The 27,568-nt window shown below is 35.9% G+C and overlaps 1 protein-coding gene across 1 annotated transcript in view; it reads left to right on the top strand.

Moving 5' to 3' along the window:
- The window catches only part of Dscam4 (Down syndrome cell adhesion molecule 4), a 482,573-nt gene that overhangs the window by 404,172 nt on the left and 50,833 nt on the right, over positions 1–27,568 (top strand). The window contains exons 14-25 of the mRNA XM_083132205.1: positions 141–302; positions 3,287–3,574; positions 5,289–5,408; positions 6,856–7,029; positions 7,170–7,317; positions 8,160–8,308; positions 11,009–11,140; positions 12,905–13,072; positions 13,934–14,242; positions 16,946–17,092; positions 18,514–18,669; positions 26,265–26,404. Coding sequence (XP_082988331.1) covers positions 141–302; positions 3,287–3,574; positions 5,289–5,408; positions 6,856–7,029; positions 7,170–7,317; positions 8,160–8,308; positions 11,009–11,140; positions 12,905–13,072; positions 13,934–14,242; positions 16,946–17,092; positions 18,514–18,669; positions 26,265–26,404 — 2,093 coding nt within the window. The remainder of the gene's footprint in view (positions 1–140; positions 303–3,286; positions 3,575–5,288; positions 5,409–6,855; positions 7,030–7,169; positions 7,318–8,159; positions 8,309–11,008; positions 11,141–12,904; positions 13,073–13,933; positions 14,243–16,945; positions 17,093–18,513; positions 18,670–26,264; positions 26,405–27,568) is intronic.

The following is a 27,568-nucleotide window of genomic DNA, read 5'->3' on the forward strand; positions in this document are numbered from 1 at the left end:
AGTCTTTTTCTTCTATATTAATTTTATGTTTTGTTACATTATATATGGAAATGGTCTCTTTTAGAAAGTATGGTGGAACTATATTACATGGTTTTCATTGTTTTAGAGTGGTAATTTGCAAATCTCTTTTGTCCTTTCAGGGGGAATCACTCTTCCTATAAATAGGAGGCAGAGAGTTTATCCAAATGGAACCTTACTAATTGAGCACACACAACGAGACAATGATGCAGGGACATACACGTGTCAGGCACAGAATAGGCAAAAGCATAATGCAAGGAGGGATGTCGAAGTTATGGTGTTGGGTAAGCTATTTTTGTAGAATTCCATTTACTTAATCTTGAACATTTAATGAGATATGTTTGTGTAATCTACATTCAACTTCAAACAACTGGAGGTAACAAGACTAAATAACTTAGAAATTTAATGTGCAGTAACAAAATAATAACTTTTTTTTTTTTGATAATCACAAAGATGAAGCTAAATGATTATATGATGAAATTGATGAAGGGACGCTCAAGAATACCCATTCCCAGACTGGGATTTGAACCAAAAGCCCCTATCATCATAGCATGTTGTGCTACGCACACCACTATGGAGTTTGGTGAATGGGACTTGTGCTGACCCAGCACCTCAAAGGGCAGTTGTACAAACAACGGCAAAGGTAATAGTAGACTTCACGGCGAAGTGGGTTAGAAACCCTGCATGCTTTAGGGCAGCTTTGATAAGGCACCTGAATTGTCTCGAGCTGAACCAGGAAGTGAGCGATCTTTAATCCTCAAGGCCATTCTGCAAAACGAATGCCAGAAGAGGTTTGTGTGTGGATTTGCTGGGTGATGATAAGTGTGTATGTTCTTCTTGAAAGAAAAACCCAAACTAATTAAGTACTTACTGTAAAATGCTGTTTTTATCAAGAATGGTAACAATGAAAATGATTTCGAAAAGCAACAATATGCAAAGCACCTCAAATCCCCATTGGCTTACAACATGATTCTATTCGTCACATAAGAATTATTATTTTAGAGTTCAAACTCTGACATTTGCAGAAATTTGCAGCCTTGAAATTCATTGTTTCTCTCAATGATTAAGTGCTTTCTTTGCTTTGCATTGCTCTGGCTCGCTCACTCGCTATCTTTGTGTGAGCTTAGATTAAATGTGTATTGTCAATCCTTCACACAACTTTGCTATATGCTACAGGTTTGACATCTTAACAGAACTTCTATTGAAGATTGCTCATGAAATATATCTAACAATCACCTCTCAATTCACCTTTTAATTTTCACATTTATTTTTATTTTTGTTATTTAGCCTTGCTTTTCTGCCACTTTTGGGCAATCGCGACGATGAAGATGAGTGAACATATGATAAATAGAACATTCAAAAATAACACCAATGACCAGGCCGGTATTCGAACCTGGGACCCCTGACGTAAAAGCGTCTAGTGCTACCAATCAGTCAATTTTCACATAGATACTTACACTTACACACCTCTTCCTTACATACCGTTTTACCTGCTGCACTTCTCTTTTGCTGAATCCTAATCCCTCATTTCAGGTTTATCTCATGTTTATAGCTATTACCTTGAATTGAATGATACTTAATCCTATTAAGCCCTCGTGAGTCTTATTCCGAAGAAAACCCTGTTAGAGGATTACGTGTGTAGTGTTATTCATAATATATAATAAAGTATGCTTTGGTCAGCATTTATAGTGTATTTAATGAAAATTGCATTTTCATTTCGTGTTGAGGCACATTTTCGTTGCCCAAATTTTGCATTTAAAAAATGTAGGTCAAGTATATATTAGTCATTGTAAATTCGAGTCCATTGAAACATTTTGCGTTATTGCGAGATTGTCTATTAGGATAAAATTTGGACATAATGAATGTAACTAGAGAAAATGCAACTTGTATATCAAAATTGCCATGTCCAAATGATCTCCGGAAGTAGTGTTTAGCACGTACCGGCCGAGTGGTTACATATCGCACTACGGCGCCCGGTGTCCCGGGTTCGAATCCTGGCCTGGGCATGAATGTTTGTGAGTGTCCATTCATCAATTTCATCGTATCATCAATCATTCATCCTCATCTTAGCAAATTAGCCAAAAGTGGCACAAGAAGCGAAGTAAAATAAAGCAATTCAATCAATCAATTCAAGTATAGGCCATGATTGTATCTAGTATATGACGAGATGTGTCCCTCCTCTCAAACAATACGTGGCTTGTCCCCACCGAACGAAGTGTGGATTAATGTCACTTAGCCAGTTCATGGCCGGGAGTTATTGACGGTCTTCCCCAACCTATCCGCTCTAGATTCCGGGTTCGAGTCCTTGTCTGGCAATTTCTTTTTTAAGTGTCCCTTCATCAATTTAATATGATTATCATCAATCTTCATAGTTGAGATTAATTATAAAAGTAACATAAAAGCAAAGCAAAATAAGATCAAATAAAAATAATTGTAAAATGACTACAATATCAGAACTACACTTGAAAAATAAAATGCTAGTAAAATATTCATCTTCAAACAGGCGTTTGGGGAGAACTGTGTAGACAGACAGCACGCTCCCGAAATTTGCCAATCCATGTGTAGCATGACCTTCGATACTGGAGCTGTGCTTTTCAGGAAAGTTTGCTCGATGCTCCTCAAGCGCCTTCTCAAGAATGCCTCGGTGTTCGCAGCATTGCCAACTTATTTTCCGTCGAGAAAATCTTTTTCCTCCTATTTAATTTGCCGTTGGCTGTACAATTCTTTTTTTTAAGTGGTAACATTGATTTATTTATTTCATTTATTTTGCTTTGCTTTTAAGTGTTAACATTGATTTATTTATTTCATTTATTTTGCTTTGCTTTTCTGGCACTTTTGGCTTGTTGTGAAGATGAGGATGTGTGATGAAATTGATGAAGGGACACTCACAATGGACACCCATATCCAGTCTGGGATTTGAGCCCTGGACCCCTGGTGTTATAGCATGCTGTGATAACCACTCCACCATGGAGGTCTGCATTAAGTGATAAAAGTTTGGGCTCATATGTATGTGTGTGTGTGTGTGTGTGTGTGTGTGTGTGTGTGTGTGTGTGTGTGTGTGTGTGTGTGTGTGTGTGTGTGTGTGTGTGTGTGTGCGTGCGTGCGTGCGTGCGTGCGTGTGTGTGTGTGTGTGTGTGTGTGTGTGTGCGTGCGTGCGTGTGTGCGCGCGCACGTGGATGTATTTCTGGGCAGAAATTCAGTAAGAATCTATACAGAAAAATGTGGAAGTATTTGCTTAGCCATGAATAAATACCACATTTATTTCCAGTTCCACCCAAAATCATGCCAATTCAGTCTCTAAGTGATCTTCTGCGTGAGGGGATGAGAGCAGCATTCACTTGTCAGATTCTCGAAGGTGACCAGCCAATTACTTTTTCTTGGACGAAAAACAGCCATCCAGTGTATCCCCATGATGGAATCTTAATCCGGAGGCAAGACGAATACTCAAACACATTGATCATCGAACGAATTAATTCCAGCCACAGCGGAAACTACACATGTATTGCAGAAAACATAGCAGGAAGAAAATCTTTCACAACTCAGCTAACTGTAAATGGTATGTTATTAGTAACATCTTCTCATTTATTTCTTTTGTGAGTAAAGGGGATCTTTGTTACCATTAATAATCATATTTTTCTCTTGTAATTGAAAAATAAACTAGGGATTCACAATTACATTTTAGCAATATTTACAGATGACCGATATAAAATTTTCACTGCGAATAAATGTAATGAATCAGAATAATAGTTTTCTTAGAAAAACAATAAACATAATATAAATAATTCCAAGATAGAATTCCCATAGTAAGGTGCAGAGTTTTGTATATACTATACAATACACAACATTAGAAATTTAGCATCACACTGTCCCAGAAATATCTGGAGCATGTGAATGAAAACAAGTCATCTGTGCAAGTAGTGACTCCAGAGGGTTCGACCAATAAATGTGTGAGATGGAAAGTGAGTGCATGATGGAGGGAAAAATTCAGCTGCAGCTACCAGCTGAAGAAGCGTGCACTGCCTTGCTCTGCCTGCTCACTTTATCCCCTTCTCTACTGTCAAGTGTGATGCTACTCCACACATTCCTGAAACAGGGTGTAGTATTCGGCATTCCTATTTACATACTCAGAGACTGGAGGGAGGTAATTTTACCCATTCTCTCTGGGAACTGAATACCTTCTCGTGAAACACTAGAATCTAGAGCAGACCAATCACATCTTGCAGTGTGAGTTCTGCCCCTTCAACCAAGCATATTTGTACTGTCTGCATCTTCACTTCAAATTCCATGGTGACAAGAGTAATGCAAGCAATCGAAACAGAAATAAACAATGATTTAACCTGACTGATCTTTCAAGAACACCTGTTTGTTTCATGCTCCTAATTACAATAATATTTTATTGACATCATATCACAATATGTCTAATATGTATAGATATATCAGGTTCATTACAATCACTAACAATTCTAAGAATATTCTGTTATCAGCTGATAACTGCTATCTAATAAAATAGGTCAGATTAATCATTACTTCATTGCTATCAACTAATAAATCCATGTCAGTGGATTGGCTCATTGACAAAATTGTAATTTTTATAATAATTTTCCTTTTCTTATCCTGGACATGTCCCAATTATGGCCTTATGTCTGGTATCTGGGAGTATTTTGGAAAACAAGTTGTGAAGAAACAGTAAATTATAGGGAATGAGAAGAAGGATCCTTGAAAATCCATGTAGCAGTGTTATTGATTATAAGTTGGGGAATTTTGTACTCAAGAATTAATTTAAAACTGAAAATGTGTCATTTTCACATCACATGATAACAGTACCTAGTAACATACATTATTTACTGTGAATGATTGTCTTCTACAACTTATGGTAAAGCACTGGCATATGTAGAGGGATCTGATGAGTCAGCCCCTCCCAAATTTTGGAGAAAATCAAAATTTTGAAACAAATCAGTAAAGAGCGTGGGGAAAAACCAAAGTGGTAAATGCAAATCTCTCTTAAAGTGATCCCTGATTATCAGTTTTGAGTTAAAAGTTCCAAATATATAAAATATTTTATTCTGTATCCTGCCCTCCCCTTACCAGCCCCCTCTGAAGGAAAATGTCTTGTATACACTTAGTGACTTGAAGTTCTACATTTTGGAACAGTGTGTCCTGCATTTTTATTATAATGATCTGATAACTCTACACTCATGATTTATGTTACTTCATGATTTAGTTTTGAAAATTAAATTTCTGTATTGTCTTTATGGTCATTTGGTTTCCAGTGCCACCACAATGGACTGTGGAACCAATAGATACAAACGTGGCATCAGGTCAAGATGTAACGTTACACTGCCAAGCTGATGGTTATCCAAAGCCTAGTATCTCATGGAGGAAAGCAATGGGTAAGATGCAAATGCTAAGTGTGTGATAAGAACCAACACAAGATTTTATTATAATAGTTAGTGGTCTGATGAAGCAGGAATTTTATTCTGGTGTATTTGCTGATTAATGTTTTGAGCTGATTCCAACACCAATATTTATCTCATTCTGACATGCATGACAATTTAACAATTTTACAATGCTTCTTTCAATGTGCTGTAAAAAAATCTGTTTATGTATTATGAATATCCGTAGATGTCTTACACTGATACATGAAGTTCTCACATATTTATGAGAAGTTATGATATTTTAAATTATTACAAGAAAACAGCTTCAAAAGCACATTTGTTAAGTTATTCTTACAGAATAACACTGCACCTCATTAAACTTTCCAAAGTTTGTCCTTGTTATCAAAATTTTGAGAGCGGGAAAATGAATATTAGAATTTTAAATTCTGTTATGATATATATATACAGGGTGTACCAAAAGTCCCATTACCCTCCCCCCTTTGAATTGTAGACAAACCTGCAAAATGTTATTTTAAAAGCATGCGTATGATGAGAGGATGGTATACCATTAAATCAGACCAATGACCACGATTTACTCCAGAGGATCTGTGTGCACACAGCTATTTTCATGGCACATGGCCTCCAGGTGCAATGTGAAATCCTCCGTAACTTGGCTGGCGTGAGGGAAGCAAACACACTGCAAACAGCTTCTTGAAGTTCCTCAGTTGTTCGATAACGATTATGGGCGACATTCTGTTTGATGTGCCCCCATATCACATTATCACAAGATGTCAGATTTGGATTTGGACTTTGGAGTGGCCATTTTAGAGGTGCTGGTAAATTTGGCAATCCTCGTCCAATCCATTTGTCTCTGAACACATCATTGAGGAATTCCCTTAAAATGGCCACCCCGAAATCCAGATCCGACATCTTATGTTACAGAGGATTTCACATTGCACCTGGAGGCAAATGAAAATGGTGGTGTGCACACAGATTCTCTGGAGTAAATGGTGGTCATCGGTCTGATTTAATGGTATACCATCCTCTCATCATACGCATGCTGTTAAAATAACATTTTGCAGGTTTGTCTACAATTCAAAGGGGGGGGGGGGAGTTAAGGGACTTTCGGTACAGCCTGTACATACTATATATGCTTTTTAATTAAATCTGAGAAATTACAATTTCATCCTTTACAGATGTACAAGTGAATTCATTTACAATTAGCACAACTAAATAAATTCGAACATATATTTGATGCTGTTTTCCTGATCACTAGCAAAAATTTAATTGAATTTGAAAATTATATTTTCTTTTGTTTTGAAAGCTGTCCAGTTCAGACAGAGGCTTTACATGATGTAATGAATTATATGCAATAAATAGCATTGTAAGGCTTTTAAACATTGCAGTTATCACCAGTTAAAATTTATTTTTACTCACATCTACACTTTGATTCATGTTACAGGAACTCCACCAGGGGAATATAAGGATTTTGTGTATGAACCCAACGTAAAATTCTACCCAAATGGCTCATTACAATTTGAACATATCACAAAAGAAAGCGAGGGCCATTACTTGTGTGAAGCAAAAAATGAGATTGGAATAGGCGTCAGTAAAGTTATATTTCTCAAAGTTAATGGTAAGTATGTACATATATCTGTGTGGGTGGGTGTGTTTGTATTATATCAGAAAATTCTTTCCAAAAATCAAATATTCTTATTCTTACTTTAATTTTGCTCAATGTTTTGGAAATACACCACAATTTTGTTTGTTTTGCAGCCCCAGCTCATTTTCCCCAGAAGTCCAAGCAGCTGGAAGTGCAGAAGGGGGAGCCAGCTCATTTACAGTGCACTGCCTTAGGAGATCTTCCCATGGAAATCACATGGAAAATTGGTGGTCAAAGGATAGGGGAGGACACTGACAAGAGGTATGTTTTAGATTAATTCATGTTCTTTCATATTCTCAGATTTTTGTGAAACTTCTGTGTAATCCAGAAAACTATTTCTCTTTCAGTTATTTTGCATTGTTTTTCCACCTCCGCAGATTAATTATGACAGTGAGCATGAATGATGATAGATGAAATACATGATGGGGGATACACATTTCCATGTCTTTTTCCAGGATTCAAATGTTCGAACATTTCACTAACCCCTCTGCCACAAAGAATAGCACCATCAGAGAGGTGGAAAAATAAATATTTGAACTCTAGTGATGCCATTTAAGAATGCAATATTGAAGTTTCAAAATCTGCATTTCAGAACAATGAGAGTCCAGAGGGGCTGATATAGAACTCATTGTATGTATTACATGTGCATCTTAAATTATGAATTTCAGAAAGATCAGTTTGTTAAATATCCATCAAAATTATCTATTATTGCCTCAAATTCTGCTTGTTGACACATGGTATTTAATGTTCATATTTAAAATTTCATCCACATTTTGTTTATTTCCAAGTATTTCATTTTTTTTTTCCTTTTTGCCATATTACCATCTCATAGCTTTATAATGTGATCCTGAACTATAATTAAACTTTATATAATTTTATTGAAATGGCAATGCTACATTTGCCATGGTAATAGTATACTTTGACTGGTTAAGTTAATTTTCACTGTGAAAAATGCAGGATATTTATTCTACATTCAGGTTTTAGCACAGGATACTAATAAACTCTCAACATAGTTGTGCTAACTCATATAGTGAGCATGAGTTTTCTCAAGTTGATTCAATGCCTTGAATAAATTTATTGATTCTTTACTTTCTTTCTAACAGATATATTGTCCGGGAACAGTTTCTTGATGATGGGATGGTATCAGAGTTAGGAATATCACACACATATCGACATGACACAGGTGTCTTCACATGCCAAGCAGCTAATTCATATGGACAGAGTGATATGTCTATCCAGCTTATTGTACAAGGTAAATTTTATTTTAAATGATTTTAATAGTTTGCTTGCCTTTAGACATTTGAAGAATTTACAAGCATTGATGTTGAAAGAGCTTTTTCTTGTTTTATAATTGGTCTCTCCCACATGTACATGTATGCAAGGTTAAACTCTTTAAGCAAGAGGAAAATTAATATCGATGTGAATAAACAAGTAATTCACCACCATTATTATTCGTGTTGATTGTATAGCATAAATTAGGCTGGTGGCTCAAGTGTGGTGCTGATAACACCACTTTCACAATGGATGAAATCATTAGTATGTGGAATCTTATCTCCACCCCCTCTCTCTCCCTTTTACTCGTCATGGCATGGTGCAACAAAGAGAGGGTAGCTTTTAATTGGCTGTCTGTCAGCCAATTTATCTAGGTAAATAATAGTTAGTACAGAATACTACAAAGTTAGGAGACCCAGCTGTAAATCTTGGTAAGGCATGTTTCATTATATTTGTTGCTTCATTTTTCATCAATTTACAATTCATCTTCATTGTTGTTTTTATTAACCTACAGCTGTAGAAAATAATAATAGTAATAATATCTTTATTTAGCAGGCGAGGTTCAGCGTATGGTGTTCTCCCACCTAACCCTTGTCAGAATACAGTCTATAGTTGACACATATTTCCTACAAACAGTACATATATCCAAATAAGATTAAGAAAACAAGATGCATAATAATAATTAAATTTACGCGTACGTAAATATTTAATGGTACAAGCAAAGAAATATTTTTCATGAAGTAATATCAAGTTCAGTAAGGGTTTTGACATTGGTCCATTGTGGAATATATTTTATTCATGTGTGCTTCTAGATTCAAACTGTTTACGTAGAAGAAAGTGTTTTGCTTTGGATTTAAGAGCATGCAGTGTTGATTGGTTAGTTATTGTTGTGGGCAATTTATTGATGAAATACGAGGGTTGCTGGAAAGGTTTCTGCAAACTACCACCAACAGTGGCGCTAGTGTTCCGCTATTATAAAAATTGGAAGAATATACCTTTTTTATGTTTAAATTATCTTTGATTGTTTGTTTGAAGAAGTAGTTTCATATGAGAAATGGAAATTTCTCGTGAACACTTTCGGGCAATGATTTTTTATGATTTCAAATGTAGTTTAACACCAAAACAATGAATCGAGCGACTTAATTTGGCTTTTGGGGATGAAGCACCTTCCAAAAGGACTGTGTACAATTGCTTTTCTGAATTCCAGCCTGGTCGTACATTTCTCAGTGATGAATTTTGTGAAGGTCGTCCATCCATGTTGCCAGTAATGTTGATGCTGTGCGTGAAATGATTGAGAGAGATTGGCAGGTGACATACCATGAGATTCAGGCATCCTTGAACATTGACATGAAAGCAATACATATGATTTTGCATGGTCATCTGAATGTATGGAAACATTCAAGCCATTGAATCTCAAAGAACTTGACCGAAGTTCAAAAACAGGCTCGTGTAAATTGGTGTAAAGAAATGCTCAAAAAATTCAACCGAGGCAAATCATATTTGGTGTACGACATCGTTACAGGGAACGAAACTTGGTTCTATTCATACGAACCCAAAACTAAACAGCAATCCACTGTTTGGGTGTTTCAAAGTGAGCCGAAACCAACAAAAGTTGTTCGTTCGAGGAGTGCTGCCAAGTAAATGATTGCTTGTTTCTTCGGTTATACCAGACATGTGGCAACAATAGCTTTAGAAGATCGAAGGACTGTAAATGCTGAATGGTATACAACAAATTTGTTTGCCAGAGGTCATCAATGAATTGCGTAAAACAAACCAAAATCATGCCATTATTCTTCACCACGACAACGCCAGTTCCCACTCAGTTCCCACACCGAACTGTTGATTTTTTGTCCAGTAAAAATGTCAAATTAATGACTCATTGTCCGTACTCACCTGATTTATCACCTAATGACTTCATTTTGTTCCCACACATGAAAAATAAGTTGCATGGTGAGCGATTTGTGCCACCTGAAGCAGATGTTGATGCATTCCAAACAGCGGTTTCTGAGGTATCAGCTTCAGAGTGGAAAAAATGCTTTCAAAATTTGTTTGAGCATATGCAAAAGTGTATCGATCTTAAGGGTGAATACTTTGAAAAACAATAAAGCCATTCCCAGAATTTTACATGTCTTTTTTCATATTGATTGCAGAAACTTTTCCAGCAGCCCTCGTATAACAAAAAAGTAAAAATATTAAGGAATAAATAATGATGTGCATGGAACTTTATTAATATATATAAATAGAACTTTACAAACACACTCGCATTGTAATCTGAATAATAAATATGGATGTGACTTTAAAATAAAGTAACCAAGTATGTATTTTTATGTGTTATTGTTGGATTTTTTTATTTTAACCAAAAAAAGGCTAATCAGGACTGGAACTACATTTTAAAGTTGGATCCACACCACTATGTGCCTGCAGTGGGTATCAAACCCAGGACGCCTTGATGAAAAACTGACAATGTTACAACTATGCCATCGGGGAGGCTAGATGCATTCAGTCCTCTTGGTTCCAATAGAGCATAATGTTATAATTTTTTTTCTGGAATTTACATTTTCCCATATATAAGCTTTTCCATTTGGTCCCCTGAAAAACATAAAATTGAGGTTGTACTGTATCCCTCCAAATTGCCAACTTTGGATAAAAAATAAAGACTGACATATTTTTATTCTTCTAGAGGTCCCTGAAGTGCCAAAGAATATCCGCATTACAGATCAACAGAGCCAGTCCGTTCAACTGTCATGGAACCAACCCTATGCTGGCAACAGCCCTATATCTAGATACATTATTCAGTATAAACTTGTAGCAGGTAAGTTATTCGTGGATCAAGATTATTTACTTGTGTCATTATTTGTATATACGAGAGGCATACTGAAAGTAATGAGGAACAATTCTTCATGAACCGAGTTTTGGTTTTATTAAAGAAATACATGCTAAATCATTATCTACAGACTTTTCTTTACTTTTCAACAGTCTCTCTATTTCTTTGCATGCATTTTCCCCACATTTCTGGAAGATTGACAATACCCTTTTGATAAACCTCTGCTCCAGTTGGTCACAGACACTAACGCACTGCTTTCTATATGTCCTCAGTCATCTGGTAGTGTTAGCCTCCTAACTGTTCCTTCACAAAACCGAACAGATTAGTCGAAGGGTGCAATGTTGGGTCTGTAGGGAGGGTGGGACAGAAGTTCCCACCCCATTTTCCCAATTTCCTTCCCTGGTGAACTGAGCAGGGTGTGGGTGTGCATTATCATGTTGAAGGATGATTTCTTTCCAGGATGTTCATTAAATGCAAGACAGAGCGTGTGAAGTGTTTGGATATAACGGCGAGCATTTATGGTTACACCAGGTTCAAGAAATTCAACCAGAATGCATCACTCTGCATCCTAGAAGATGGTGGTCATAACTTTGCCAACAGATGGCACTGTCTTTGCTTTCTTTTTTGCCAGTAACGTGCAATGATGCCATTCCATGCTCTGCCGCTTTGCTTCTGTTTCATAATGATGGAACCAGCATCATCACCGGTCACAATACTCAATAAAAACTCTAACACCTTTATTGTGATATCTCTGCAGAAGTTCTTGAGCGGTGTTTTTTCCCTGCACTTTGTGGTCTGCCGTCAACAAACGTGGTACCCAGCGACAACAAATTTTTCGATACCCTAACCTTGCAATCATTTCCTACATTGCAATGTGTCCTATATCAAGTATTGCTGCAATTGTATCCACAGTCTGTCTTCTTTACTGATGTTGTCAACCCTTTCCATGTTGCGTTCCGTGGAGGCAGATCGTGGGTAATCGCTCCAAGGCTGATCTTTGATGTTTGTGTTTTCATCTTTAAAATGTTTTACCCGTCTTCTAACACTGCTACCATCCATGCATACATATCCACACACATGCTGAAGTATATTCTGAATTTCAGCAGTAGGAATTCCCTCTTTATCACACTTTGTTTCTGAGACAAAACAACATCATCCCTCATGGATATTTTATTTCCACCTCAGTAGCTGAATGATTTGACTCATGATCTTGCCACTGAAAGTTCCAGGTTTGAATTACATTTTGGGCATGATTGTTGCTTTATCAATCTCAACTAATCATACATGCCGGCCCCCATGGCAGAGTGGTTAGCACATTGTGCTGTGATGCCACGAGTCCCAGGTTCGAATCCCAGCCTAGACATGGATATTTGTGAGTGTCCATTCATCAATTTCATCATATCATCACTCATCCCCATCTTCGCAAATTAGCCAAAAGTGCCACAAAAAGTGAAGTAAAATAAAGCAAATCAATCAATCAACTAATTGTTTATTTTCATGTCGTGTTTAGCCAAAAAAAAAAATACAGAAGGAATGTAAAAAATTATGAAAGGAATAAAAGGATATTGTAACTAAAAGACTGAAGGAGTAACTTTAAAAATAGTTTATGTATTGTTTGTGTAATTATATTGAGTATGCTTATTACAAAGTATGATTGGTATCTAACTTCAGCATTGGACTTTATTTATATTCCTTATAGAGATTCTTTGAACAATAGAAGCAAATATTTATCCTTTTGTGTATATTTTTCAGAAATGTGGCCATCTAAACCTTCAGAAGTGACTGTTGCAGGGACACAAACAGCAGCCATAGCATATAATTTACGTCCTGCTAGTGCTTATCACTTTCAAATTATTGCTGAAAATAGATTAGGGAAAAGTGAACCCAGTGAGATGATCCAGATTACAACAGAGGAAGAAGGTAGTCAAGATGTTTTATTAGTGTTTAATAATTAATGTTTAATTAATTATACATTCATCCTCATGTGTTTAAGAACTCATTGTACACTCCTGTTCACTCCTCTGTGTGTGTGTGTGTGTGTGTGTGTGTGTGTGTGTGTGTGTGTGTGTGTGTGTGTGTGCATGCGTGTGTGTGCATGTGTGTGTGCGTGCGCGAGCGCGCGAAGTGGTAGTGTCATCGCTCTGTAATCAAGGGGCCCCAGGTTCAATAACCAGTGGAGGCACTAGTGGTTTGGATCCCACTTTAAACTGTAGGTCTAGTCCCAATTACCCTTACTGTGCATAAAGTGGACTTAAAACACAAAATCAATCAATCAGTCAACCTCTCCCTCCCTCCATCTCTCCTCTGTGTTTCTGCCCCTTTCTATCTCTCTCTGTCTCTCTCTCTCTCTCTCTCCTTCTCCCTGTCTCTCTGTCTCTGTCCCTGTCTCTGTCTCTCTGTCTCTGTCTGTGTGTGTATGTAGTTTTATTAATTTACCATACAATGGAAATTAATGTATGGATATTGCAATGTATAAATTATACTGTTATTGTTGTAGTTGCATGTACAGTACAAAGCATAAATATCACCAGGCAAATTTTCCATCGCCGTTTTAATTAATTTTTCTATCACATCCTACATGTTTTTAAGGAATGAGATTATACTCAAGCTGGTGCAGATATTGCCAGCTGCTTCTTTAGTATTTTGTTTCAATGTGCCAAATGACAATGTGTATGGTAATATTCATGCATCTCACTGTACCATGGCTGTGCCCATATTAACAGTTCTGTTAAGTACTTTTGTTCCAATAAAACTGGTAAAATAAATATTTTATGATTCCAGTTCCAAACGGTCCTCCTCAGAGTGTCAGGGTGGAACCTAAAAGCTCAATGGAATTGATTGTGTACTGGGAGCCTCCACAAAGGGACCATTGGAACGGAATGATCCTGGGATATTATGTTGGCTACCAAGAGGAGGAATCCAGCCAGGATTTGCATTTCAAGAAAGTTGAGGTTGGATCACAGTACGGAGGGGAAGTTCTTCTTCAAGATCTGAAGAAATTCACTGAGTACAGTGTTGTTGTTCAAGCATACAACAGTCGTGGTGCTGGGCCTTTTTCAGAGCCTACAGTTGGAAAAACTGCAGAGGATGGTATGTTGTAGTTATCACACTGTAGATTTCATTATATTTGATAGTTTGTTTCTGCATTACTAATTTCCTTTCTTTCAAACAACATAATGATACATGTCTCCACCAACCCCATCCTTTGATTGTAAATAGCACTACATATTTCTATACATAGTCTGTAACTTGCTCCTAAAATTATGTTGTTGGCTTTGCTTCATATGTAATTACAGGTACAAATAGTGTGCATTGGGCATCCATTTATTTGTTCCATATCAGTTTCCTTAAACTTTGATAGAATGCTGTTCACAGTTGTCTTCATCCTTATTCTGCTCTTTTTTGTTCTTCTTGCTTCAATTATACTTCCCAGATATTTTAAACTCTAGACCAGTCTTAACTCCTCTCTTGTAAGCTTGACTGTTTTTGTATATACTGTATATGAAAGAAATATCCATGTATAAAACACAAAACATATATTTATAATTGAGGTGATGGATCAAAAGATGAAAATAGACTTGTCATTTCAAGGATTTGAGTATTAATTTTATTGGTTTAATGTTAATATTAGTGTTTATTTTTATTATATATATATAGTAATTAAATGTTATGAACGTGATCATGAAGGTTAGCAATAATATAATTCTGTTTATTAGATATATTTGTGGAATTAAAGAATATCTGCTAGATTATTTAGTTTTGACATGCTTAATTAATGAAGAATATGTGTGTAGTAGCTTCAAATTTGATTGGTATAAATCCATGATTGACTCTACAAATTTCTAAGCATTGTCCAAAAATTAGTCCCTTTTTCGATTCATATTAACTCCTGCTTGGTTGAGTCTTATAGGGTTGGCATCTATTTTAATTCCTATTTAGGGCATGGCTCACCAATGTAATGTAATCTGGGGGCTTATTGGGAGTGTAGGTGTAGGGTCCCACATATTTGCAAACTGGGCCATTTGTCGAGGTGATGTAATCGGCACCATGCTTCATTGACTTTTCCCCAGGTACCCATTTATTAGAGGATAAAAAAAGGTAAAGTGCTCCCTGTGCTTAGCACCATGCCATGAAGGCGTATAGGGGGTGTGGGGGTAATGCCCCACACTTTCTTGATCCAGTTGTGAGTGGGGGTGATGTGATCAGGATCATGCCCCTGACCACCTTTACTCCCCAGGGTTTCCCCCAGGTACCCATGTCATTCAACGCTGGGTGGGTGCCAGAGCCGCTTCCAACATTAGAAAAGTTCCTGGATTTGAACCGGCAGGGGATCAAACCCAGGACCTTTAGCATGGTAGTCAGATGTATTACCAACTGAGCCACCGCGGCCATTTATTAGAGGATAGATCCATAATATTCACATGTAATGTTTTTGTTTTCTTGTTTTTAAAATATGATTCTTAGTGTGTAAATATGCAGATTCTTTTTCTAAGAAAAACCTCCTTCATACAACTCTATACTGAACGCAACTCCAAGTGGCGGCTGGAAAACAGCGAATCAGCGATCACTTGAATTTTCTTCGACTGAGATTGAGCATTTTCGAGTCACAAGGTACCGAACATTTTTTGCAGGATGAAACAAACGAGTGTTGGGTCCACCACATGTTGCAAAAAGTACCGTAAGGCGAGACAGAATCTTCTCGGCAACGATATTGTCAGCACCAGAAATCAGCGGGAGTTAATGGTACAACTGCACTTGTGGTTCTGAACAATGAACTTTCCGGAAGGACCACCAACAGGTCGGAATGCAGGTTGACACATAGTCATATAAAGACAACTGACAAAAGCAGAAGCATGCTTGACAATGTTGCTTCCGGAGAGCGATGTGGTCTCTTCAGCTTTCACTTCGCAAATGAGTTTGTTGACAGTCATTGGACCACAAGGCCCCGAAAATAATTGGGGGACAAGACGTGCCAGAAATAGCCATCAAGGTCAACTGCCAGTTGGAGTTGCAATCAGTATAGTTGCATAAGTTTGTTAAGAATATAAGCATATGATTCTGAGTGTCTGAAGTATTGCGTATTTAGTGTAGTTTGTAAGATCAAGATACTGTCTTGCTACTATAAGAGCAGCTTTGAGGATTCATGATCTGTGACTAAAATAATTACTGAACCGAATTAAATTATTTAAATGATTATCAAAATTTTGTAAACTTTGTAGAAATTTCAGCAAGAAATGCAGGCTCGACCAGGACTCGAACCTGGGTCTGGCTTACCATGTCATTTCTCTAGCAACTGAGCTATTGGTGAAGCCTGCTTTTTCACTGGTATTTCTACATAGTACATCTCTTGTGTATGCCAAATCGTAAGGTAATTCTAACCTTTGGTATGACAACATATCATTGTATTAAGGTCAGCAACAGTGCTGTCTGTAGCAGTGTTTTACAGATTTCTGTGTATTCCATGTAGTTTGTAATATCGAACAGACTTTGCAATTGAATTTTTGTTGAACCTTGCTTTTCTGTCACTCTCGATGAGGATGATTAGGTGAAAGTAATGAAGGGACACTCATTAAAAACACCCATACCCAGGATGGGACTCAAACCCAGGGACTGCAATTTTAAAATAAAAAATGCACCACTTAATGTGCTCAGCCAATGGACCACATGCTAATTTACCAATACCTAACATTTTTTACACATGTTCTCGGCTATTATATTTTGTTATTCTAGTATTTTAAGAAATGAATGACCACAGAGAATAATAACTTTACAGTGATGTTTTTATTTCCACAGCACCAACTCTACCACCCGAAAATATTGAATGCATGCCAATCAGCTCACAAAGCCTGCAGATATCATGGGGACCTCCCCTTTACGAGGGTCAAAATGGTATCATTCAAGGCTACAAGGTGTACCATCAGCCTGCTGAAGAATGGTATGGTGGGTAATTGAGTATGAATTAAATCATTGTAACAATGTATGTTTTCTTTTCCTGTAACACACTGTAGTGCAGAACTATATAACAGATAAAATACTAATGTGGATCTAAATTTAATTGAGCAGAGGGCATTAAAAATCAACATATAATTTTTATATTAAGCATGTCCTATGAATTATAACACATTCATTATTAACTTCTGGGTGTCCACAGAATCAGAATAAGTGTTGATATAAGATAGGGTCTCCCCCACCAGGTGGGTCAAAAAATGAGGTATTTAAGTTTCGATAGCATTGGTCCTCAAAGAATTTAAGAATAGAATAAAATAGGGATAGGTTTCAACATTCTCAATACAGTAAGGAAAATGGATAAAGTATAGTTTGTAACATCTAGTGCTAATCTACTTTGTTCTAGGATTAGTTTGTTGGTCCTTACCCAGTGCATGGAAGCTTCATTTCCAAACTATTTGCATTCTGTACAGGGTACCTTTCACTTTTCATAAACTTTCCATTTGTGTCATCAGACACAGTGGGGTCATGTGGCTCTTTGTAATTTGATTCACTGATTTCTTCATTTAGTCTGATAATTTGAACTGGCAAATTTGGAAACTTGCCACTTGTAGAAAGAAAAATATATGTTTAAACTTTTAAATAATAAAAAAAATGTATTTGTAGTTTATTTGTAAACATAATTTATATGCAGAATAAATCTTTAAATCTTTACATTTCCATTGCTAAGACAATTGTGACATTATTAGAAACTGTTTTAAATTTTGATTGAGTCATTGATTAATTAATTGAATAGAGTAATGCTTTTGTGTCAATACACATCTCCGAGTTTTCCTTCAATAGTATTTTCATTTTATATTGATGTTTAATTTTCTCTGTTTCCATGTTGTTACAGTTGTTATATGTCTCCTGTTAATTTGATCACTTGCTGACTTATTTGTGTAAATAATGAAGGCAAAAGTCCTTCAGAATGTTTTTGAAATGAGAATTATAAAAAAATAGTACTGTTTAGATTGGATTTGATTAACGGTTGATGTTAAACATCTTATATCTAAACAGCATTTAATTATATTGTGCATAGAAATCGTTACATTACATTATGGTAGGAAAATATAAAAATAATTTTAAAATTTACAATGATTTATTTATATATAGGAACATATTTGAAAATGTAGAAAGTTTGATTTCATACATGTTAGTACAAAAAAATCAAGTTTATTTAGATGTTAACATTTGTGTGATATTATATGAAATGTAATTTGAGAAAATTTGAGAAGGTAAAAATAGGCAATCACTAAAACAAAGTTATAAAGTTATAAATTTATATATTTATAAATTTAAATTTTGGGCTTTCATTAATATTTGTTTTAATTAGTGAAATGTATTTTAATTTGTTTTATACATTTATGTTTCAGGAAATGGTGCAGTAGAAACAAGAGTAATTACTTCTCTGTCAGTAGCATTACGTGACCTATTGAAGTACACCAATTACAGTATTACTGTTTTAGCATTTACATCAGCTGGAGATGGAATTAAGAGTAAACCTTTATACTGCAGAACTGAAGAAGATGGTATGTGATACATGTACTACATTTCAAACCAATACAGTAATATAAACTTTTAAAGAATGTGATCAGGTACTAACTAATATGCCAATACCATGTACAAGTCCGATAAGACAGTAGTGTAGTATTGAATCTTGATCTACACAAATGACAATATTATCTATCCCCTCACCAAATTCATTAATATTGCATTAATTAATTATGCCATTGGTTGTTGTTGCTGCTTTATATTGGCTCACACCGCCTATCCTTTGCGGTTTCTAGCCATCGGTACTGCTTTATGTGATCCTACTTCTGCTTTGTTCTTCCTTGTTTTTGTTTACATGGAAATGTTGTGTTTTCGTGTGAAGCTATACAGCGCCCACATGATGGGTGTTCGAGGCTAACTTATCAGGGTTGGGATTGACACCGGAAATGGAACATCTAGGCGAAGTAGGGTTTTATATAACGTTTCCCGATGGACTTGTTATGCGTTATTGTTTGGCGAGTTCTCCACATTGACAGGAAGTTGTAGGTACCGCGTGTATTCTTGCCAAATGTTAATTCATGAGATCGTGACCCATGCGCATTCTCAAAGTGAACACAATCACTGCATGAGGTATTTCCAAAGATTGATACCAAGGTTGCTTTTTCCGGTTTGCACGTGCCACTTGTAGCTGGTTGTGTTTTGTATTTCATGTGCACACCATTCATCCCATTCGTGTTGGATTTTCATTTTTACTCGAGGGAGCAAGTCTGCATAAGGTAATCGTAATGGGGTTATGTGTTTGTGTGTTCGAGCTTGTTTTGCGTAGATGTCTACTAAGTCTTGGGATTTGTTTTGATTGGTATGTGCCTTGATGTAGGTGAAGGTCACTTCCTACCCCTGTTTTCGGAGTCGTAACGCTGCACTTTGAATAAGATAAGGAAAAATCGTACACTCACGTTTGGACTGAAATGCATTAGTCCGAGGCAAGTATGTAAAGCCTGACCTTGTAATATATCTAACGAGTTCAGAAGTGTTGTGTTTGCCCCACCATAAACTGGGACTGCATAATCGTATAGCGATTTAAAGCAATTTTTATAAAATAATAACATACGTATGGATGACTCCCCCACTTAGTGGTGGATATGCTTCGTAATATATTAATAATTTTTTTCCCCTTTACTTTCATGTATTCAATGTGGGGTCTCCATGTTAGTTTTCTGTCAAAATAGACTCCGAGATATTTATGGGAGTCTACTAGAGATAGATGCTCGGAATATTGTTTGGATAAGTTAAGGATTGTCGATAATTGAAAATTATGATTTCTGATTTGGAGGGTGAGAAAGTTAGTCCTATACTTCGGAGGTTGTCTCGAAGTACCGTTATAGCTCTTTTTAAAGGAAGTATGCCTTGAGTGGCATCTGAAATTTGTTTATAACAGCATAAATCATTGGCGTATTGTAATATATTAAATTTAACAAGATCTAATTGATGGATGTTTTGGGTATATATATTGAATAATAGAGGGCTGATGGGGGACCCCTGTGGTATTCCGGTTCTTATTTTTCGGGCCCCGTCCACTTGATCATCGAACCAAAAGACATTATATAAATTCCAGATAATATTAGCAACGGAAGGATGTATTTCTAATTTATCTAATACATTGCATAGTACTGGAATGGAAACAGAATCGTAGGCTTTCTCAATGTCTGTAAACAGGCTAAAACAATAATCTTTAGTTATCTGACTATTTTGTATTGCTACTGTGAGCGTGGATATGGCATCTTGACTGCCGTGATTGAGCCAGAATCCCATTTGTGTTGGGGGTAAAATTGTTGCTTTTCCAGGGCCCAGTTTATTCGATGTTGTAATGTTTTTCAAAAAGTTTGGTGAGTACCGGAATTAATACGATGGGGCGATACAATTGTGCATTGTTGCGAGGCTTAGATGGTTTGAGGACAGGAATTACGATATGATTGTTCCAGGTTGTGCGGATAGTACGGTATATTTCATTGTAAATTTTTACAATGAGGTGGACACCTTCATCTGGCAAGTGGCGAAGTATGTCATATGTAATACCGTCATATCCGGGTGCGATATTTTTGAAGGAGTCCAAGGTATTTCTAATTTCTAATGCTATTACCAGAGGAAAATCATCTGTGAATATGGCATTTATTTTTTCGTCTTGTTTATAGCCCGAGCTAACCGCAGCGGGTGTTAACGAAGATATAAAGTCGTTTTCCCAAGTTCGGTCTAGAGTTTGCACCTTAGGGTGGGTTTGCAAATGGAATTAAATTTGTGCCAGATGGAGCTTATGCTATCACTTCGATTTAACGTATTGCAAAAGTTTTGCAGGCCTGCTCTCTTCGCATGAAGATAAGTTTTTTTTTGCTTTTGCTTTTATGTCATTGGACCTGTGCACAGTTGGTCAAAATTCAGTCACTCTTTGAGTTAGATTTTTTTCTAAGTCCACTATATGCCAGTGGCATGTTCCGTCATGTTACCTGGTTTACCGTTGGTAAACAAACTTTTATCTTGTATAAGTAGAAATGCCGCAAAATTTGAGGTTGTTAGGCTTCTCTTTTTGTTTCACTGCATGTCGGCATTGGTGTATTATTTCCATTATATCTAATTAATATATAATAAATATATACCATAAATAAGAATTGTTATCGTAAACCAGGTCAAATTTTCAGAATACACCACTGTATAGGGTGACCAGACACACACATTAAAAAAAGAGGACAGATCATGCGAAAAAGGAGGACAAAGTCATAAAAAATGAGGACACCGCAAAAAATGGCAACACATTTGCCATTACTCATAATTTAATCAATATAAAAAATCTTACCAACACTTTGCTCTCAGATACTTTTCAGGTGATCTCTTTCAATAACTTCCTCTTATCTTTGAGCAAAGAAAGCAATCTCCTAATCTGTAATTTAACAAATGACAAAGAATATCTACAACTCGAAGCACAGAATTTTACTCCTTTTCAGTTCTTTCAAGTGTAACAAGTAAGATTTGCTTTAACTTGTTTCCAAAAACCGAATTAAAATTTTAGGTAGTTTAGATTGAGTAGAGAAATATGATTTTAATGCCACGAACATTTCTAGCACTCTTTCAACCTCAGAAGAAAGTGACAGCCACCTATACACTTTACCTCATATACGTTTCTTCCTTTCTTTAAAAGATGGATATTATCTTGCGAGATCATTGTTGAATTTACACTTTCGCTTCGTTATTTCATGAAAGTAAACTTATTACTTAACAATTAAAATTTTCACTATGTGTTTCTGTGTCGTGTATTTATAACTCGAAAAGGAATTAGCCGACTTCCGTGGCGGAGTGGTTTGCACACTGCATCACAACTCCAGCATTCCCGGATTTGAATCCCGGCCTGGGCATGGGTATTTGTAAGTGTCCCTTCATCAAAATCATCACATAACATTGCTGATACCCATCTTCCCGATTAGCCAAAAGTGGCAGAAAAGTGAAGTAGAATAAACCAAATAAATTAATCGAAAAGAAACTGCACACACTACATGCGTTCCAGCAGTCTCAGCGGACGAAGCAACGAGTTAGAATAATACTAATGATTAGGGTGATTGATGGAATTTTGCCTATCTGCCTTTTTGATTCCTTTGTATTTTGCTTAATCATGCCAAAAAATTGCTATTCTGCAATTTTTGCATACTTCAGCTTTTTTTTACATGCCCTTAGCTTTCCCTATATTGAAGGATGTAAAGCTTTGTCGATGTACTGACTAAAATCTGGTATTCGCCAGATTTGAGGGTCTGAATTGGAAGGCGTCTTGTGGCCTCAAATTTGCCTGGGGCTTTTTTTTTTAAAGAATTTAAAATATAATGACAATTCACATGAATTACAAAAAATAGGTATTTTTCTTCTTCTAGACTACAAAACTGGACTTATTTTTTTGAAATAATTGAAAAGGTAATAATAACAATTCATATGAATTACAAAAAAACAGGTATTTATCTTCTTCTAAACTTCAAAATTGGACTTATTTTTTTAAATAATTTTAAATATAATGATCATTCACATGAATTACAAAAGAAACAGGTATTGGTGTGAAACATACCTTTCTACGAACGTTGACTCTCATTTAAACAAGAACTGTGCTCTCCTGTTCTTCTGCTCAGCAAATTTTGTTATTATTTTCTCGTTGAAGCCCTCTATGTTTGCAATGTATTCTCTCTCTATTGTAAGCACTGCCGGGCATTGAGTCTGTCTTGTCCCATTGCATTTCTTAAGCAGGTTTTAATACGCTTCAATGTGCTGAAACATCGTTCAGATTCAGCTAGAGTTGTTAAAACTATGTTTGTAATATTTACTGTTTCTGAAAAGGTATCCTCTAAATTATTTTCAATGAAAAATGAATGCAATGTACTGATAGAGTTTATGTTTTTAAACTCTTCACTACAATAAAGAACACGAAGTTCACTCTTTAGTTTTCCCTCTTCTATGAAGGGATAATATTTGGCACAATTCTTACACGAATCGTCAAGAAAATCAGACTCCAGTCATTGAAAATTTGCAGGATCAACTAAATTGAAACACTCCAAATGTTCAGTTGCCCCAAATCTCTCTTCCGCTTGATGAATAATTACCTAGGTATATCGCAGCACTCAATAGTGCATGCTGTGTTGTTAACACTGCTTTTTCTTTTCTTCGAGATGTTACACAGATCAGAACTATCATCTGAAGAGTTGGCCAGTTCATTCCTAATATCACTGATGTCAGCAACAAATTTACGAAGATGTTCCTTTACATGTACCATTGTTGTAATTTTCTTTCACCACAACACTACACTACAACATGCAAGAACGAACGTGATGCGACGGAACTAGCCCCGAATCAACACTCAAACCCATTGCACTCCTCCCTTCGCTCTCTCTGCTAGCACAAAACTTTCACTGTAGCATGTAGTGTAGACCATGCCTTCCTTTGCAATGAGCCCCAAGACCGATAACTGACATCAATGCCACTAGAAGCGCTGTCATATTCATTGCAGCAGACGATGAACTTAACTGGGTAAAAATAGCCTTTTAAAAGATTGTGTGATAGTTATGCATTATGGTGATTGAAAATTACATCAATATGTCCGTTTTTCTTTAGGGGCTATGCCCCAGAAGCCCCAAGGGATGAGACGCCACTGGTTATAATGGTGCAAATTGTTTCTTATTTATTTGTTCAAGTTCGTACAGTTGTTAGCACAACCTCTTTTTGAGAGAATTACTTTAACTGATGATTACCTGCAAATGTAAATTTCGATCAAAAGGGTATTAATAGTTTGTTAATTGTTAGCTCACTTTTATGTATAAGCTGAAGTGCTAATACAGTATAACTATGCATTGTAAGAAGAGAATTGAAGTAAGTTCACATTCATTGCCTATTTTAATGTCTTTTTTTTTTTTAAATTTTAGGGTGCCTTTTAAGTGCCTACTTTTGGCCTTTTCTTAGTTTATAGTGTCTTTTTAAGTGCCTATTGTCATCATTTTGGTGCCTATTTGAGAAGTTTTTAGTGCCTATAAATCTGCACCCTACTAATGACCCAGTCCGGAAAGTGATCGTGTTCAGCTCCCAGAGCATTGTTTGAATACTTAACGTGCACCAAGTGATAAGTCTTAAATGATGATCATTACGTGTGTACATATTGTCTATGCAGCACATTTGCTATTGTCGATGCTTTACTCTTTCCCAAAAAGGAGGATATTTACCGAATGTCTAAAAAATCCACCCGGATGCTGGACAGACTCCTAAAAAGGAGGACATGTCCAGATAAAAGAGGGCACCTGCTCACCCTACCACTGTATGCACAGGTAGGCTAAAGTGGACTGGACCTACAGTTTAGAGTGGGGTCCAAACCACTGGGTATCAAACCTGAGACCCCTTGATTACAAGGTGACAACATTACCAGTACACACTCTTTGAGGTTAGAGAAAATGAAATGAACTAAAATGATGTATTGAATACAAACTACTGTATACTATACTAATACTAGTACTGTGCACATTAATATACTTTTTATTACTATACACCATGATGCAACAGCCCATTGAGGGGCCTGTCCTACCTACAATAAGTAAACAATATTTCATGAATACATCTCTTATTAAATTTGCATGCTTGTGGCATTAAAACATCAAGTTTCAGTAAATTGTACCTATGAATAAAACTAAGAACCTACACAATTCTCAACTTTTTGGATCATGTACTGCAGTTTATGTGAATAAAAGGCTAAAAACCTTCTTCAGACTATCCTTTATTCAGTATCTGCTCAAGTGGTCTGGAATTTGATCCCCAGTGAAGGCACATTGTACAATGGTTTTTGGATCTCACTTTAAACTGTTGGCCTGGTCGGGTCATTACTAGTGTATGTATGAATAAAGTGGACTTAAAGCAAACTTTGGCTACAGTGATGAATGTGTTCTGTCATATTGATAAGAATAAGAAAAGGAGCAAGTGCTTATATACATAGCATGCACACATCTATATACTGTATACGTCACAAGGTCACTAATAGTAAGTTGATACATATCTGTGAGACGTTTCTAGGAAGGAAACTATCCAAGAGAGAATTTCATTCATATGAAAACAGAGCACTTAATCTGCTCCTATTTTATTAATATAACCAATTATACCGGGTGTTTCGTTCAAATCTCCCTAATTTCAATTAATCGTAGAAAAGAAAATATGAATGATAGAGCAATGAAATTCCAAAGAATTGAAGAAAAACTCATAAATTTTATTTTCCATACACTAATACGCATCCACATGTGCAGCATATATGATATTCACTAATTAAACATTTGACAGTAGTATATTACTGGTCACTTAAAAATGTACGAGAACCAAAGGCAAGTTGCAAAAAAAAAAAACAATGTACGAAATATATTGTTATGCCTTGCAATGAAGTTTATAAATAATTTAAGATTTACATTTTGACTTGGAAACTGCAGCTTTATCAGTAACATTAAACAAAAGATGAACACACTAATGTCATAAATTATTAATAATGCAAGTTATTTCACAAGTCTTAGAGATATAGTGTGTCATATTTTGTACTTTTTGGATGTAAATATGCATTTGTGTGTTATATTTCCTACACTATTTTGCAAAACTATCCCTGCCAATTACACCGAGCACTGAAGTAATTAGGAAATGTGAAAGTAGGACCCATTGGTAGCACGAACAATATCCAGTCTGTATTCAACTTCTTCAAACAAACAACTTCAAGTCATTAAAACAAAACTTGAAGATCTGGCCTTTCATTTGGTGTTACAGTTATTTCACAATTCATCGTACTTTGTTCACAGTAATTAATTGAAATTAGGGAGATTTGAATGGAACACTCTGTATATTCATCAGTGTTTACAAAGTGAACATTGGTAATGCGCACATTGCAAGTTGAAAAACAAAAATAGACTGGGAATACTCTTTGCATTAGGACTAATAACATTCAATAAAATCAACTGTTATTATATTTTTAAGTACACTTGTTTTTCAACTTCTATTGTAATGTATTAGTGACTGATGAGTTGACTAGAAATTATTAATTATTTATTCTTTAAAGAGATAAATTCAATACAAAATACGATTTTATTCCTTGCAGTTCCTAGTGCTCCAGCTGATATAAAAGCTGTTGTTAGCTCAAAAAATACAATTTTAGTTGCCTGGAAGCCTCCACTGTATCCTAATGGGGTGATTGTGAATTACACCTTGTATATGGGTGTATTGGAAGATGGAAAAGAGGTAAGTGTTTTATTGAACGATAAATATTCTGCATTGAAGGATAGAGCAATAATGCCATTGTACATGACTTAATCATAAGGAAAGCACTTACAGGAAAACTATAAAGTAGGGATTATGGCTGAACCAGTACCGATGCTGAAGTATCGGTATTGGCTGATGTCAGTGCTATCGGTATTGGAAAGTATCAATTCAATTTAATTTACTAATATGAGCCAATATTTTGTTATTTCGCATGGTCTGCAAAAATGATACATTGCACTTTTGTGGAGTCTAATTATCCTGGAAATTATGCAAAACTCGAAGATTCCATTAATTTCTCACCAATATTGTGTGAAAAACTATTTTGTGTTTACATACCAGATACTCTAATACTATGATGTAATTCATGCATATTTTGAAATGAAACTCTGGTGAATTGATGCTTATAATTGGATTCAAATACTCACCCACTAATATTAATAATTATTTTGAACAACTTTTAATTGTTACAATTTTCAATCATTGGTATAGGTGGGAATCAATATAAGTCATCAGTGTGGGTATCAGTTCAAGTTATATCAACTCAGCCCTGGGAGGAACAAATGTGGAATTTTAGCTGGCACCAAAAAAATACCAACATAAAATTTACTAATGCCTGATATTATACTAGCCAACATATCAGGGTAGTCACTGAACTACAAATCCTTGAAAAGTCTGGGAATTCCACAAAAATATTTTTAAAACCTGGAAAAATTAGGGAGTATTAAATATGATTGTTGAACTTGCAAGGCATATGGATTCTTCACATATTTATAAACCCAAATTTGATACACCAGATGTTTGTAGGTAGAAAGAAATACTCAAACATGAGTTATTTTCTGTAACTTGAGCCCAAGCTTTCATGTTTCTGCTCTAAAAATATCCTGTAAACAGTATTAAAGTAAGATAAAAATCATCATAGAATGGTTTGGAAATGTAAATGAAAAATACCTGAGGAATCTGGAAAGTCAAGGAATTTGTTTTGGGAACTGTATATTAAATTGCAAAATTTTGTGATGAATCTGATTTGTTCACTCAGTTTCTTATTTAATGTATGTAGCCAAGTGACAAAGCTGGCAAAGGGACTTTTCATCTAAAAGACAACAATATTATTTTCTCATATTTCCACTTCCTGTTCATTTAAGA

The sequence above is a fragment of the Lepisma saccharinum genome, chromosome 1 (assembly GCF_977018435.1).
Source record: "Lepisma saccharinum chromosome 1, izLepSacc3.1, whole genome shotgun sequence".
Lineage (NCBI taxonomy): Eukaryota > Metazoa > Arthropoda > Insecta > Zygentoma > Lepismatidae > Lepisma > Lepisma saccharinum.